At 44.5% G+C, this 16,795-nt stretch overlaps 1 protein-coding gene across 1 annotated transcript in view; it reads left to right on the forward strand.

Annotated features, from left to right (window-relative positions):
* Entrep2 (endosomal transmembrane epsin interactor 2) overlaps positions 1 to 16,795 on the forward strand; it is a 409,195-nt gene that overhangs the window by 330,099 nt on the left and 62,301 nt on the right. The window contains exon 4 of the mRNA XM_085682675.2: positions 11,525 to 11,659. Coding sequence (XP_085538801.2) covers positions 11,525 to 11,659 — 135 coding nt within the window. The remainder of the gene's footprint in view (positions 1 to 11,524; positions 11,660 to 16,795) is intronic.

Genomic DNA, 16,795 nt, shown 5'->3' on the forward strand with positions numbered 1-16,795 from the left:
GCCTCAGGTTGAAGGGGTGGGAAAAGGTATTCTAAACAGACGTTCATAGGAAACAGCAAGTGTGGCACTGTGCCAGTATCTGACAAAATGGACTTCAGACCCAAACTAGTCAGAAGAGAGGAAAATCATTTCACATGGAGGAGAACAACAATCCATCAAGAAGACATCACAGCTTCAAACATGTATACAACAGACACAGACACACCCAGTTTCACAGAGGAAATGGTACTAGTGGTAAAAGCACATTATTAACACAGTAACCGTGGGTCTTGGAAGATGAGCTGAAGACACGTGGGTGCCCGACAAGTTTGTCCTTTCCTTTAGCTGCATAGCTGTGATGCACCCCGTAATCCATGTGGTGCACACCCTCAGCTCCCCTCTAATTTAGTAAAGCTTCCAAGTTCTAGAAAAGTCTAGACGGCACAGAGTGGCTCATAGGATCCCTAGTGACTGAGTAAGCACCCTGTGCCTGGCATGCATGCCATGGGTGGTCACATGTCTCTAAAAAGGCTCCTCTGATTTAGCACTAATCAACCTACAGTAGGAAACTACAGGGAATATGCCACATGGTTGCTTTTCCCTCTTTCCTTGTGACTCCACTGTGTACCAGTCAAGTACCACTGTCAAGTCTGTGTTACACTATAACCTTGGGCAAGGAGGTGGGTGTGGTTGGGTCAGAACCACGCCAGCAGGACTTGTGAGCCTGGCTGTATTGGACTTCAGCTCCTTTGTAACATGGCAGGATGGCCCAGAAAGCCGGCATTTTAAAGCGGTGTAGCTTTTTTCCTGCTATGGCTGAAAACCGAAAAGCATGCATTCAGCTTTTCATCAACACCGTTTAAGTGTTTCATGGCAGGACCTTTTAAAAGAGCTGCAAGGTTTTGCAGCTAAAGCTGAGTCAGGAAGCCTCTCTTAGATGAGAGTGTTTGCTTGCTCTAGCAAGCAGAGCAGATCCAAGAAATTGCTGCTACCAACAAAACATGCTTTACTCTATTCTTTCCCAAACTTTCTCAGGCTTTCTGTGGATTCAGATATCCACGTGGGTGCCATCTGTAACATGGAGGGGCCGGCTTGTTGGGGTATCTGTCCCGCCCAGTACCCCACAGCCGGCAAGCCCAAAGAAAATCACACACAAGACTCCATAAGGTTATAAACTGATTGGCCCATTAGGTCAGGCTACTTATTAGCTCTTATGACTTATCTTAACCCATAATTCTGATCTATGTTAGCCACATGGCTCACCTTTTCCAGCGGGGCAGCTTACATCTTTCCTCTCTGGCGGTCTGGGCAGAACTGGAGGGAGTTTCCTGTTTTCCCAGAATACTCCCAGTCTCTTTGCTCCACCCCTACTTCCTGTCTGGCTTTCCCGCCTATACTTCCTGCCTGGCCAATCAGCGTTTTATTAAAATACACAATTGACAGAATACAGATAATTCTCCCGCACCACTCCTTTACTGTGCTTTCCTTTGATTTAGTTTGTAGAATGAGTTCTACTCCATAGGTCGGGCTTTCTTTGAACTCGTCGCTCTTCTAGCTCTGCCTGCCCAGTTCAGGAATCGCAAGTGCAGACCACCGACCTGGCTCAGAAGTTCACCTTTTATTTTTTTAATTATTATTTTATGTGCATAGGTGTTTTGCCTGCATGCGTATACCATGTGCATGCCCGGTACCCATAGAGGCCAGACGAAGATGTCAAATCCCATGGAACTGAAGTTACAGGCCGTTACGAGCTGCAGTATGGGTGTTGGAAATCAAACCCCAAGTACTCAAAAAGGAGCCAGTACTTGGAACCTCTGAGCCGTCTCTTCAGCTCCCAAAGTCCATTTGAAAAAAAAAAAAGTCCCTCTTATCTATGGGCTCTACTATGCTGACTCCATCAGCTCTGCTTTTCCATTGCAGTGGGGTGGGGTATCTGATGTTCAGCGGGTAGTGAAGTGAGAGATGAGTGTGGTTTATTCTCAACCATCTCATGAACGTGGATCAAAGCATTACATAATCTTAGCTCCACCTCTGTGCTTGTCATTGACACTGAAACAGCTCATGCCAAAGCCAAAACTGTTTCTGTACTGCAGGGTAATCCCGGGGAAAGGAAGGCAGGTTGGTTTAGCTGAAAAGCATATTTTTTTTTCCACTCCAAAGTACCCTCTAGTGGCCCCAGGAAAGGGACATCCAAATAAATCCTTTCCATCAGTTATTTCACGGAGTTTGTGATTAATTCCAAGAAGAATTCGGGAAAGCTCATGATTAGTTCCCTGACCCTGACATCTGGGTGTACAAGCAGCTGACAGATTTATTTCAGGAGTGCCCCCTTGGCGTTGGGGTCACTGGGAAAGACACAGCAGGGCTTTGCAAATGAAACCACAGTAATTCTTTGTGAATCTCTTTGGAGCATTTAAAAGCTAACCTGCCCCCCTTATTTATGGTCCATCAGCCTGTCTGGGAGTAGAAAGGGCTTACACAACAAAAAAGAGGGATGCTCCACCCCTGCCGTCCTCTGATAGAAGCACAAATGAACTAGATATGTGACCTTCGGGTGCTGCCAAAGGACAGGCCGGGGGAAGACTGAACCTGGGAGCTGAGTTATTAGCCCAGGGGAGCCAAGACAGGAGAGGAGGGACAGAGACCAGTGAGAGCGAACTGTTGGCTCACAGAGGGCATGCCCAAGTCACAACTTCAAGGATTCTTACTTTATGTCTGTTGAAAGCCAACCTACACTTGTGTTTTCCATTCAATATTCAGTAGATTGGGTGGGGCAGCAAAGCGGCAACTTTGTGCTCAGCTATGCCCAGCTGGAGCTAATGTGAGCATTCAGAGCATGCTCGAGGCAGTGAGGCTGAGTACAGGAATCCGTCTGTGGCTTGTCTGTGTTCCTAACTACAGTGGTTTGCTGGGATATAGCTGTCACCTGTTGGAGGTCACAGAGTGCTCAGAGTATCACTGAACCACATAACTCTCTGGTGTAACATGAGGGGGCCTGTTTGTTGGGGGTTTTTCTGTCCTGCCTGGCCCCCTAGCTGTTTAGTCCCAGAGAAAAATCACAGAAAGGATTCCGTAAGTTATAAAGCTGATTGGCCCATTAGGTCTAGCCTCTTATTAGCTAACTCTCATATCTTGATTAACCCATTGTTCTGATCTATTTTAGCCATGTGGCTCAGTACCTTTTTCAGTGGGGCAGCTCACATCCTGCTGCTTCGGTGGTCTGGGCAGGAGTGGGGGAATCAGCTTCCTCCTCCCTAGAATTCCTCCTGCTCTCCTTGCATCATTTCCGCTTCCTGTCTGGGTTTCCCACCTACACATCCTGCCTGGCCAATCAGCATTTATTTAGAACACGATTGACAGAATACAGACAATTCTCCCGCACCACTCTGGGACCCTGCTAAAGATCAGACAGAGCCAATGTCATGTGCTAGTGCTATTGTCGCCATTATTTTAATTAATGAGTAAGTCTGTGAAAACCAGATATTAATTCTCAGTTGTGGCAGAAAACACACTTTGTAGCATGGATAATAAAAACCCAGAGATAGCTATAGAGGCAGTAAGCCACTAGAGAGACTTTTTACCTCTACCAATGCTCAGACCAAAGGGGTGATCCTCAGTCTGCCTAAACTGATTGCACTGGGTCTCTACCAAACCTCAGACTCCACACTCCAGTGAGTTCCTGTCTTTTCCCTCTTATGTTCCTCTCTCTGCCCCCCTAGTGCTGGGATTAAAGGTGTGAGCCACCACCCACCTGGATCTGTTTCTGGATCAGTCTTGTGTAGCCCAGGGTAACCCTTGAACTCACAGAGATCCGTCTGCCTCTGTCTCCCTTGTACCAGGATTAAAGGTGTGTGCCCCCACTCCATGGCTTCTAGTGGTTTAGCTTTGCACTCTGAACTTCAGGCAGCTTAATTATTAAATACAAATTAAATATCACTAGAGCACATCTTCAAATTTCCTACCTTAACCATGTGTACAATAGCATGAAGCCCATTTTCTTCGTCTTTACACATTTCCCGTCTTGAGAAACTAGAACTCTCTCTCCTCTTTCCCGCCCCACCTAGCAGGATCCCACAGTGGCTGCCCTTCTGCAACTGTGGCTCCTTTCACCCAGTGTATGCACCAAGTGGACTTGCTGAATTCACAGTAATTCCAATTTAAGAAGGAATGCTGCATTGTTTCCCACAGAGGCCACACCATTGTGCCTTCTTGCCAGTGATATACAAGGGAATGTACAAGAGAATTCTAATTTCTATACATTCTTGCCAAAACTTTAAGCATCTTTATATATACATATATATATAGCATATTTACATCTAACTGTACATTAAACATTGAGCAATGCCCTGTATTCCCCGACCAACTCTTCCCCTTCCCATTAGTTTCCTTTGTTCCATACAGTTTCGTTTCTACTTTAATTCATCTGTATGCATCTATGTGAGATCTAGGGACCACAAATAAAAGGAAACGTGGTATTGTGTGACTGACTACCTTCGTTTAAGGTGACGATATTTTCCAGTTGCCTCGAATTTCCTGAAAAGTTGCCTAATTCCATTCTCCCTTACCTGTGAATGAAATTCTACTGAATTTGCACATTGCCTTATCTTTATCCACTCCTCTGTTGTTGGCATCTAGGTTGGTTCCTTAACACAGCTACCAAGAGCAGTGCACCTCTACCCACTGACCCTCAAGCATGTGTGTGATTGGTTGACTCCGAGTCTTTCAGGTAGACAGACGGGGGTGGAATAGCTGGATCATGGACTGGGTCCATTTTTTAGTGTTTTTGAGTCTTCCCATGGTGACTTTCATAGTGGCCGCATTAGTTCACACCACCACCAAGCTTGCTCCTTGTAAGTAGACTACGTTTTCCCTACACCAGACTGAAATGTCATTGTCCCTGTATCACACTCTGTTGGGTCATTGTTCCTCTTCCGGACACCCTCTCACTAGTCTCTGTTTTAAAACCATTATATTAGTGTCTTGATTTCAGCACCTCGAACATGAGACTGATAGCCACCCCTCCCATGGTTATCCTTTGTAAAGAACATTCTGGGTAATTCTTGCATATGTTATTTTTCTATAAGATCTCGAAAGTACCATCTTCCAATCAGCCTGCAGCATTGGGGTTCTGATTGAACACCAGCACACTGCCATGTCTTCCTTGGGAAAGCTCACATCTGGAGGGTTTGCAGATCTCTCCATCCAGGAGCCAGCTGTGTATCTGCCCTGATTCTCCAATTTGACAATGCTTGCTGTTTATCTGTGAGAACTTTTAAGAAACATAACTCTTTTCCTGTTCTTAATTGGCTTAAAGTGATGCCTGCTTCTTCCGTCTATTGAAATCATGCGCCATTTTGCCAATATATTTACTGCAGGTGGGAATACAATTAGCGCAGCCACTCTGTAAAACAGTGTAGGAGTTCTACAGAAATGAAATCGCACTGCCATGTGTTCTGGCTACCCTACTTCTTGGTCTGTGTCCAAAGGATATGAACTATGTGTGCTGGAAGGATGGCGGCACACACAGGTGGGTTCATTGCTTCTCCTCATAGCGAAAATATGGAAGCAATATGAAAGCCCCTTGTTAGATTGATGATTACCACCCGCCGTACTTGTAAGCCCTTAAAAGATGGAAATTCTATCATTTGTAAGATACATGGGTACTGTGCTAAGTGAAACAAGTCAGACCCAGAAAGTCAAGCACCATACGAGCCACTTAGATTGGAATCCAAATAATGACCTCATAGGAACGGAATAATAATCCTTGTAGCAGGAGACATGAAAGGGATGTGCTGGTCAGAAGATACGCAATTTCAATTAGATGGGGGTTCTCAACCTGTGGGTCACGACCCCTTTGGGAGTTGAACTACTCTTTCACAGAGGTCACCTAAGACCATCAAAGTATCAGATAGCGTACATTATGATTCATAAAAGTAGCAAAATTACAGTTGTGAAGTAGCAATGAAAATTGTTTTATGGTTGGGAGGATCACCACAATGTGAGGAACTGTATTAAAGGGTCATAGCATTAGGAAAGTTGAGAGCCATTGAGGTAGACAGAAGAAATAAGCCTTAGCGAGCTATTGCACAGTGGTATGTATAATAAATGACAGTATTGTGTATATTTAAAAATTACCAAAGGTAGATTTTTAAATGTTTTACCACAGAAGACTTGGCTTGTGGAATGACAGATTTGTAAACGGGTGTAACGAAATTCACAATGTAAAGTCAACACTGCACTAGATCCCCATAGACTTATAATATATATGATTAATTTTAACAAAAAACAATAGAGACACTGAGGAATAGCAAAATTAATCCACCATAATTTCAAGACTCCCCAGAACAAGATAGCCAAATCCAGAAGGTTTCACTGACAAATATACCAAATATTTTAAAAGTTAATATCATTTCTGCATGCTATTTGAGGATATAGAAGAGAAAGTTACACTTCTTGGTTGGTTTAATGAAACCAAAAGTACACAGACAATACAGAAGAAGAGACCTGGAGATTACTCATTTATATATGCACAGAAGTCCTTGAAAATAGCAAAAGGAAATACATATTCATGTTTCTAAATTATACACATCATTACAAAGCCAATCAATTTAATCCATTCTTTCAACAGGACTAAGAAGCAGAGCCACATGGTTATATTAGCTGATGCAGGAAGGACAGTTGGCAAAACTGAACGTCCTCTTGTGATTTTAAAAGTAACTTATCAGATTTAAAAAATATTGTATGAAAAAAATTGATTTTCCATTTTTTTAAAAAAAGGTGCCAGAAGTCCGTGATCTGACCTGTAGAACTGGAAAGCAGTCGTGACTGTTCGGAAGAATTTTCTTTTATGAGCTGACAACTGTGCCTAACCCGACTGCAGGTTCATGTTCCACACGCCAACTGTAGTAGCCTTCTCCTCACTGAATAATGTCTAAAGGAATTTAAGAAAGTGAGCTCATACTTTTAAGAAAAACATAGCAAACAAACAAACAAAATGACTTGGAAAAATTTAGGCCTAGGCGATGCCCTCAAGCTGGAAACAAGGCTGCAGAATCCTACAATTAACACAGTTGGTGCTGGAAGAATGAGTACTTTTCCCCTAAAGTGCAGAACACAGCAAGCTGGCTTATTCTCTCGGGTCTTACTCAGCATGGGCACAGTGATGGAAGTTCCAGCCTATGTAGTCAGACAAGAAAATAAAATTACAGGCTACAGATCGCAAAGGAAAATATACAACCAACTCGATTTAGATGGCATTGATGTCTTTGTGTGAAATCACAATGAAAGTTTTTAAAGGACAGCAAACAATGCAAGTAGATAACACCGACAAAGAACTAACAGATGGGTTTGGAAAGGTTACAGGACATGTTGAAACACACAATTCGATGTATTGGTCTGCTTTGGGAATGAGAAAGAAGACACTGAAATGTAAAATGAAGTATCATTTCTAGTCACTCAAAATACTTATAAATCTAACAAAGCGTGTGTCAGGCTCATTCATTGTAACAGTAGTGAAATAAATCAAGGGAAGTGGAGGGACGTGCCCTATTCTTGAATTCAAACATAACATAAAAATCAGTGTCCATTCTTCCTAAATTGACGCGCAGGGTTATTTGACTCCTATCAAAATCCCAGCAAGAATTTTTATAGACACTGACAGTCATATTCTAAAGCATATATGGGAGTAAGAGGAGGAAATAAAATGGGAGAAAAGAATAAAATGGGGGGAAACTTCTTTTCTATTTCTGGATTATAGCTGCAATAATCAAGACTGTGTGTGGTGGAGACAAACAGACAGACCAGTGAAGTCAGAAGTGGATTCACATGGATCTGAAGCAATGCAGAAGAAAAGACCTTGCCACAGACATTAGATCAGTTAGACATCTCTAGGCAAAAATCATCAGCCTCAACCAAAGTCTTGCATCTTATACAAAAATTAACTATAAAAGTCTTGTGAATCAAAAAATAGTGATAAAAATATAAGGCCATTAGAGAAAATCAGTAGAACATCATTAACATTTAGGGCTCAGGAAAAGCTCTTACATTAATGATTGGAACATAAGAGTAAAAGTTTGGACATCACCAAAGCTGAAAACTTTTGCCCTACAGTAATTGTCTTAGGAGGATGAAAAGGGCAATTTTATACTATGAGAAACTGTGGGGTTTGCAAGCCACATATTTAACAGAATCATGTATGTGTGTACTGGCTCTTAGAGTCTGGAGTTATAATGGTTTTATTATGCTGTGTTTGGTGTTCTACATTCCTGTTTCTAATTCTCCTTGGTCGCTCCAAAAGGACTGAGGATCTGTCAATATGAGCCTGCCCCAGTGGCTTTGGCGAGCTTTGTTTCCCATTTTTGGAATAGATTCCAGAGCCTCTGTCTCCTGCTTCAGTGTGACTCGCTTGGTTCCAGAGATGGTCTGTTTGCTCTTTTCTCGTTGCTTTAGAATTTCCTCTATCTCTTGCCTGCATGCATTCTTCTTGGCTTAGTCTCTCATTTTGGTGAACTTTTCCCTTCATTACTTTTCTTGCCAAAATTATAAAGCCAGAATATGAAAGTTAAGGACACTGGCACTATTCTGGTGGCATGTAAATTGTTTAGAACACACACACACACACACACACACACACACACACACTGTGGAAATTTTCCTGCGTGATCTATTACAAAGACCCCTAGAGGCCCAGTAGCTCCATTCAGGGGTCTGTTTATCCTCAAATGAAATGCTGTGTGTGTGTGTGACTTGAAATGCAGAATGGCTAGCAGCTTTACTCTTAACTACTGTCTGTTGCTGTCAAAACACACCACGGCCTCAGCAACTCTTATTACGAAAACATTTAATTGGGATGACTCGCATACAGTTTCAGAGGTTCGGTCCATTATTGTCATGGGGAGCATACAGCATACAGGCAGATGTGATGCAGGAAGAGCTGAGAGCTGTACATCTCACTTGCAACAGGAAGTTGCATGGCTGTCATGCTAAGGGAGTCTTAAGCCAGAGGCATCAAAGTCACCCCCCCCCCCCCCCCGGTGACACACTTCCTCTAACAAGGCCACAGTAGGTTAGGCATAAAAATAAAGTGTATTCATGCCATTTAATAGGATGACAAGGAGCATCACTCTCCTCATCTAAATATAGTAACATTCTCAGATTGCATAAAATTAGTGAAATTAATCAAAGTGTCTTTGGTAAAAATATACAGACTGAAGTATGCAAGTGATCCCCAAGACAAGGAGGGAGGTGATAAGCTTCCTGGCCCAGAAGAGGAGGCCTGCCTGGGTTTGCCTTGAACACTTCTCTTTCACAAAATGTGTGTTCTCTTTCACAAAATGAATGGTGAAGGCAATGGGCAAGGTTGAAGATGGACTCCATCTCCTAAAACGTGATGCTATCTTATGACACACCCCACAGACAGCAGTGTCTGAGTCCAGCATCCCCTAGGGAGAATTGGTGAAGATGCAGGTGAGCTTGAATGCCTATGCCCTTTGTTGGTAGAGGTTTCATTTGGATAGTTTGAAAACTATTAGCCTTTTCATAATAACGTCATGTGTGCTTGTACCAATGGGAAAAACAAATATATAGCTATACTCTATGAATCTCCTGCTGAGGCCTGGGGTGGGCCCTTCAATTCCCTAGAATTTAGTCATGTCTCTTTGGAAGGTAATTAGTTCTGGAAGGAGGGTGCAGAAGCACAAAGCCTAGGTAGGGAAGTTGAGGCTCAGCACTCCCATCCAATCCCTTTTGTTCACATTGGGTGGTGAGAGCAAGACACAAAATCCCCAGTCCCCAGTCTTGAGGGTGACCTGGGATGCATCTGAAGCTGTTCTCCTGTAGATTGATGTGGCGATGCTGGGGATACAAGCTTGCACACGAGGAAAGCAAAGGCATAAAGAAAGACGCTCTATGGATAAACACTTGGAAGCCTAGGTAAGCAGTGTGGCAGGAGAGTTACAGGAACTCAGGGAAGGAGCTTGGTGTGGGCGTTGTCCAGGGACACAGCCCAAATGGAAAGGCAACTTGACATCTGGGGACCAGAGCTCCATACCTGCAGGGGGCATGCCTTGTAGGAAGAGCCAGCCCCTGATGAATCCCTGCACATTCCTTAGCTCTGCGGATGTGGTGGATACGTCCTGCCCACATCCACTGATTAGGAATGACAGGCATGATACATGGATGCCTATGGCACCATCCTTCGCAGTACATCATACGATGAAAACTCATTTGTTACAGTTACAACAGGCCAATATTTGTCTGAAAATAACATAGGCACTTTGAGTCACCCGGTGTGAAGCATTTGTCAGGATTTATTGGAAGTGGGCACCTGCTAGTCTGAGGGAAAGAATTTGTTTCATGTTACATCAGCTTTGAATAAAATCCCACAGGTTTAAGTGACTGTTTTTTGTTTAGGCATTTTATATCCGGGTTTGCTTTTCTTTTCTTTTTAAAATCCCATTTCTACTCAGGCACTGGCAAATCTGTTCTTTTTCTTATAGCAGAGAACCTCATACCTTATTTCCTGCTTTGCCACTGTTTTTTTTTTTTTTTAAGTTCTATGAATGCATTTGTTTCCTCCCATGGCCCTTAATTTTCTGAGCTATTTTAATTTATTCAGAATCCCCTGACAGTGACCGTTCATGTAGTATGACAACAAGTTGTAACTCCAGGGAAGCAAAACGACTGTTGGGTAGAGGTGGGGATGGGGAACCCCACCGAGCCTTGAAGATTAAGATGGGCTGCAGACTGATGGATGGAAAGGACGTCCAGGAACCGTGGAGTGATGGAGAAATTTCTGGCCATGAGAGAAGAACGAGGCAAAGCTCATCTCTACAGCGCAGTAAATGCCTGAGTACCTTTCAGATTGCAGTTATTCTTGTAGCTCACCTGCAGTTCATGCAACTTAAAGACTCCTTGAAAAATAACGTTCCTCTCTTTCTGCGTGTGTGTGTGTGTGTGTGTGTGTGTGTGTGTGTGTGTGTGTGAAGACATACACATGCGCCACCAGAGGGCAACTTTGGGAATCTGTCCTCCCCTTCCACCTTTCTTAAGACTGTATCTCTAGTGGAGGGAGGGGGAACTGTGGCTGCAATGTATTGTATGAGAGAAGAATTTTCTCAAGAAAGATTATAAGAACCTATGTTCTTTGTTGCTGTCCACACCAAACTGGCTTGCCTGTGGGCTTCAGGAACTCTCCTGCCTCTGCCTCCCATTCTGCTACAGGAACACTAGGGTTATAGGCATGTACTACCTTGCCTAGCGTCCCCCAGACTCTAGGGATTCAAACTCCGATACCAGTGTGCATGTGGCTCCCCTTACCCGCTGAGCCAGCTCTTCAGTTCCGCTTTCTTTTTTAATGATTGCTTTGAAAAGAGAAGTTGAAGTGATTCATGGTGGCACTCATGGCCTTGGTCAATGAAAATTGTTTTAGCTGTCCTGATATGTTTCCAATGGAGCCATTTCACGTGTCCTTGCTATGCTATCTCAGAGCATACTTCGGAGGCCACATTGCCGCGCTAATGCGAGACTTGTCTGTGTTCCTGTTTAGATAAAGTTCGACAGCGTGGAGGTGTGCGTCTGCTGCGAGCTGCAGCACCATTCATCCGGATGCAGCAACCTCGGGGAGACCCTGAAGCTGAACCCGCTGCAGGAGAACTGCAACGCTGTGCGGCTGACCTTGAAGGTGAGGCTGGGCGGTGCCTGTTTGCAGGGCTCTTCCGGAGAGACCGGAAGGAAGATTTATTAGCATAGCGAATCCTTTCAGCTCCTGACTCATCCAGGTGGCTGGATGCTGAGCATCACCCTTCCGGGAAAAGTATTTTAAAGCGTTGTAGATTGTCCTTTGGAAGCTCTGATTTCTGGGTCCCCGCTTCCATCTTTGCCAGTCATTTTTCTGCCTCTGACAAATCAAAGCAGGGCAAGAATGGCTGGAAGAGCTCTTCACAGATGAGCTTACCATGATTACAACCTCTGCTGTGACTCCATCAAGGTCTACATGGTGATTCGTTTGACTTCTAAAATGATACGTAGAGCTGGTGAGATGGCTTGGTGAGTGCAGACCCTTGACATCAAGATAGTGACCTGAGTTAGAACCCCAGAGCCCACAGGGAAGGAGGAGAGAACTAACCCCAGAACAATGTCTTCTTTCCTCCTCACACACAGTGGCATGCTCATGCAACCAATATATAAATGACAAATAAATAAACAAACAAGCAAAGGTAACTAAATGATAAAGGAAGAAATCTTCTAATCGCCCATGGTTCTTACATAAAGCGTTTGATCCTTTTTTAAGGGAGTATATTTTCCGGGCACGATGACGATCCTTTAATCCCAGCACTTCAGAGGCAGGTGGATCTCTGTCAGTTCCAGGCCAGCCTGGGCCAGCCAGTGAGATCTGTCTCAAAGAAAAAGTGGGGAGGGCACATGGAAATACCATCTATGTTATCTCCCCCCCCCCCCGTCTGTCTTCTTTCAAGGGCTATTTTACTGAAAACCCAAAGTGGCTTCTTAAAAATACAGTCAACCCAGTCCTTTCCTTGACCTGACTGGAAGTGGCTGAAATGTTTAGAAAGCTGTGCTACCATCAAAGGGCCTCTTTGTTGGTGGTGAGACTGTTTGCAGTGGAGAACTCTGGCCTATGGCAGGAAACGACTTATGTTTACCACAGGCTCCAAATAAGTCCAAATAAGATGCTCCAGCCTGGGGAGAAGAAGGACAGTAGCCACATGGGATGTACCTATGTTCGGTTTGGAGGTAGTTTCCCCAATACCTGCTCTATCCACATGGGGAAATGGGCCAGCTTCTGGCTCCTAGTACCCACCAAAGTGAGAGCGGGGGAAGCCAGAGCTGCAGGTTCACAGGGAGGCTTCTCGGGTCCCAACTATTTCTTGTGGCCCTCCATTACATACCTTCATAGTCCACGCATCTCATATGCTGGGGTCTGCTCAGGAGCAGTGTCCAGTGCCTGCATGGCCATTCATAGCCCACTGCAATGGGGGGTGAATGGACTTTGCTTACTCTAAAATCTCTTTCTGCTATCGTGTAAGCTAGTGCTTGAGCCCAGGTATGCTTTCTCTCTGCATGTAAAGAACATAATCAGGTAATGACAGAGATGGTATGACCACCACCTCCTGGAAAACCCAGCAAGCCAGGGCATCTCGGGCTCTGGGGACCACTTGTGTGTGTCACTTTATGGCACTATAAAAGATATCCATGTGATCTACTTGGAAGAGGAAAGGTTTAGTTTGTTGTATAGTTTTAGAGTTTCAAGTGTGTGATCAAACAATGCCTTCTGCTCTGGGCTGTGGTGTGCCTGTACAGCATGACAGGAGCGTGCCCTGCGACAGAGCCACTTACCTCACCACAGGCAAGGGAGTGGAAGCGAAAGAGGAAAGATCAGGCTCCCACAATCCCCCAGGACGGTTTCTACCAGTGACCCGAGGACTCCTGAAGTCTTGCCTCCTAAACCCCCAAGCTTTTAATATTTACTTATCTTTATTTTGTATATACAAATATAAAATTGCCTGTATGTACCTGGTGACCACAGAAGCCAGAGCAGGGTGGAACAGGAATTATAAATGGTTATGAACTGCCATGTGGGTGCTGGGAATCGAACTCTGTTCCTCTATAAGAGTAGCAAGTGCTCTTAACTGCTAAGCCATCTCTCCAGCCCCAAGGATCCAGCTTCTAACAGTGAACCATCGGCAAACATTTAGCCAAACCGTCCTGCTATGTTATAAGCTAATGGGTTATAAAGTCTTTGGTCTGCTGCCCCAAGGCCCTGGACATCCTCCTGAGATCTTTACTCAGTGAGACGCAGGGTCTACTTACATAAAACCCTCCAAGGAGATGTGAATTGAAGTTTGGGAATGATGTTTTCTCTAAGGTGCAGGCTGAAGCCTGGGATGGCCAGGACTGTGAAGTCTCATCCTTGTGCACTGTCCTTTGATGAGGAGAGGCAATGGGAAATTTGTTTATGGAGTAGCCAAATGGGATGAAGTCCAGGAACTCAAGCCAAGGCTGGCTAGCACAGCTGACTATTTGAACCTCGTCAATGGCTCTTCCTCATCTGGATGCAGAGTTGAAGACAAAAGAAAGGCTCTCCCAAACTGCTTATTGATCCTTTTTGCAAAATACACTCAAGGTAGAAGGCTCAGGGGAGACAGAGTTGATGACCATGGTGGGGAGGTGATGATCTAGTCATAGCAATGACTGGAATTAGGAGAAGGGGCCCTTGCCCCACCCCCAATGGAGGTCCCTATAGGGAATAGTGGTGCTGGGATAAGAGCTGGCTTTTGCCTGAGAGCAGCGAGATGGAGATTATGGGACGCAACTGTCTGTGGCTTCTTGCTGTCTTCCAGTTTTGTTATTTTTCCAAACTTGTTTCTATTATCCTAGGTTCTCAGCATTTCCATATACATTTTAGAACAAGCTTGTCAGTTTCTATGGCGGTCCTGCTGGGATTTTGATTGAGATCGTGTGGAACCCACACATTATTTTGAACAGGTCTACTTAGGTCTCCTTTTATTCCAACAGTGTTTATTATCTTCATCAGCATGTAATTTTCAGTTTATAGATCTTCACACATTTTGAGTTATTTATCCCTTTTCCCCATTTATTGGTGCCATTTTCATAATACTTCAGAATCGTCTCTTAGTGTTATATCTGAATTCGATGCTTGCTACTGATCTTGTGTCCCGTGGTCTTGCTAAAGTCAGTTTCTAGCAGTAGGGACTCTTTGGTAGCTGATCCTTTGTAATGTCGAGGTCGTTTTACATCTCCTATTCTGTGTTAGCCAGGGGTCTCTAGAGAACAGACCCGGCAGGACACTTATAGACATAAATACAGTCGGGGGGGGGTTTCCGATGGGCACCGAGAAGCCTCACAGCAGGCTGTCCACAAGTTGAAGACCCTAGGAGTCTGGCAATGAAGTTCAGTCTAAGCAAAAAGCTTCCGGATCAAGGAAACAGATTACAACCTTCAGTGGCATAGGTCCTGGCGTTCAGAGTGCTTGAAGTTCTCTGATGTCGCAGGTAGGACATCAGGACTGAGAATGGGGACCTCACCTTCATGTTTTGCTGTGTCTGAAGCTTAGGCTGATTGGATGGTGCCCTATCCACACTGAGAATGGACTTCCCCACTTGTTCCACTGACTTGTGGTCAGCTCTCCTTCATAGACACGCCTGGGATCAGTGGTTTACTGGTTCTCTGGGCATTCTTCACTCAGTCCATCAACCACTTCACACCCCAGTCTAGATGGCTCACTCACCTTCCTGGCTTTATTTATTTATTTATTTATTTATTTATTTATTTATTTTGCTATAACCAGGAACTTCAGAACACTGCCGAATGGAGGTGGGAAGGGGGATCACACATTTTTTTTTCCTGCTCCTGACATTAAAGCTTATAAATACTGCTTGTTCCAAATTGCCCAGTAATTCCCATCAGTGGGTAGTAAATTCCACTCCCATCCATGAGAGGATGTTGTTGTATTTTGTCGTCCTCTTACAGCCTCTATGTAGGTCATCTGCTTATAGAAACCAGGCTCTCAACAAACCAAATACCAGGTATTGTATTCCAGCAGGCAGAGGACATAGCTAAAGCTCTGGAGTCCAACCCCACCCTACAGTTTGTTTTCCAGCTTCTATAGTTTGAGCCACGGTGTTGAATTCCGTCTATGTAACCGTCAGTCGTCTCTGGATTCTGTCTGTGTGAGCATCCCTGGGTGGTCCCTAGGTCCTTGGCTACTGAAGGGAAGTTTCTATTGCGGTTTAAGCACAGGTAGAGGTGCAGCTATTGCGGACAGCCCTTAGGTCATTCTTTAGTAAATGGGCTCTTGCAGTTTAACAGGATAGCGGTGCCAAGCATGTCTTAAGACGTCTTTGCGAGCATGCTTTGCAAACCTTTGCTTCCTTGAGATAAGAGGAAAGGGATTCCGCTGAAACAGGCAGGAGTACAAGCAGAGCTCAGGAAAATTTGAGCACATCTTAATCCCCCAGCTCTCCTTAATCCTGTGGCTCTCAGGCAGAAAGAAGGAAGCCTCCCTAGTGCCGGCAGCAGCACAACAGAATACTAAACGTTTAGCACATGTTCTTCTTTTCCCCTTTGATCGTACACTCTCATTGTCTGCAGTCTGATGGCATGGAAAGTGACTTCTCTGTGCTGAGCCAACCTGACACCCCAAACTCTCCTCGGTCACTTCCCATGGTTATATTGATGGTCCGAGAGCGTTTTTCATTTCTTTGACTTTTTTTTTTTTTCAAGACAGGGTCTTACAGTGTAGCTTAGGCTGGCCTTGAACTTTGGGGATCTTCCTGCCTCAGCCTTTCGACTGCTAGAAATTTCATGGATGAGCCACTACTCCTGGCAGGCCACTGTTCCCTATTTGTAGTATTTCCACTAGACCGGTTCTTCTTGCTTTCATCTGTCTGGTGACTTACCTGTGTGGTCCTGTTCATTGCCCATCTTTTCCGCTAGAGCTGGTGTTGGACTGCATTTGCTCCAAGCTGGCTCTCATATTTCTCCTTGGAGATTCCCTCTTTCTTTTAGAATTTGGTGGGTTGCCCTGTAACCTGAAGCACAAATGGGCTCAACTTCAGTTGGGATTTTGCAGTACCCCGTATCCTGTTCTAACTGTAAAGCGCTGCTTTTGCCAGTTTTCTCTGTGAGGTGTATTGAATACTGTTCCAGAAGATTCTATCCCTGCCAATATGAAATTCTTGAGAACAGCTCCCCAGCAGTTCCATCTTAGGACATGCTATTCTGTCATTAAATATTTACATAAGGAAAGTCCTAAGATCCTCCTGACATCTTCTCAGCC

This window comes from Myodes glareolus, chromosome 24 (genome assembly GCF_982192425.1).
Source record: "Myodes glareolus chromosome 24, mMyoGla1.1, whole genome shotgun sequence".
Lineage (NCBI taxonomy): Eukaryota > Metazoa > Chordata > Mammalia > Rodentia > Cricetidae > Myodes > Myodes glareolus.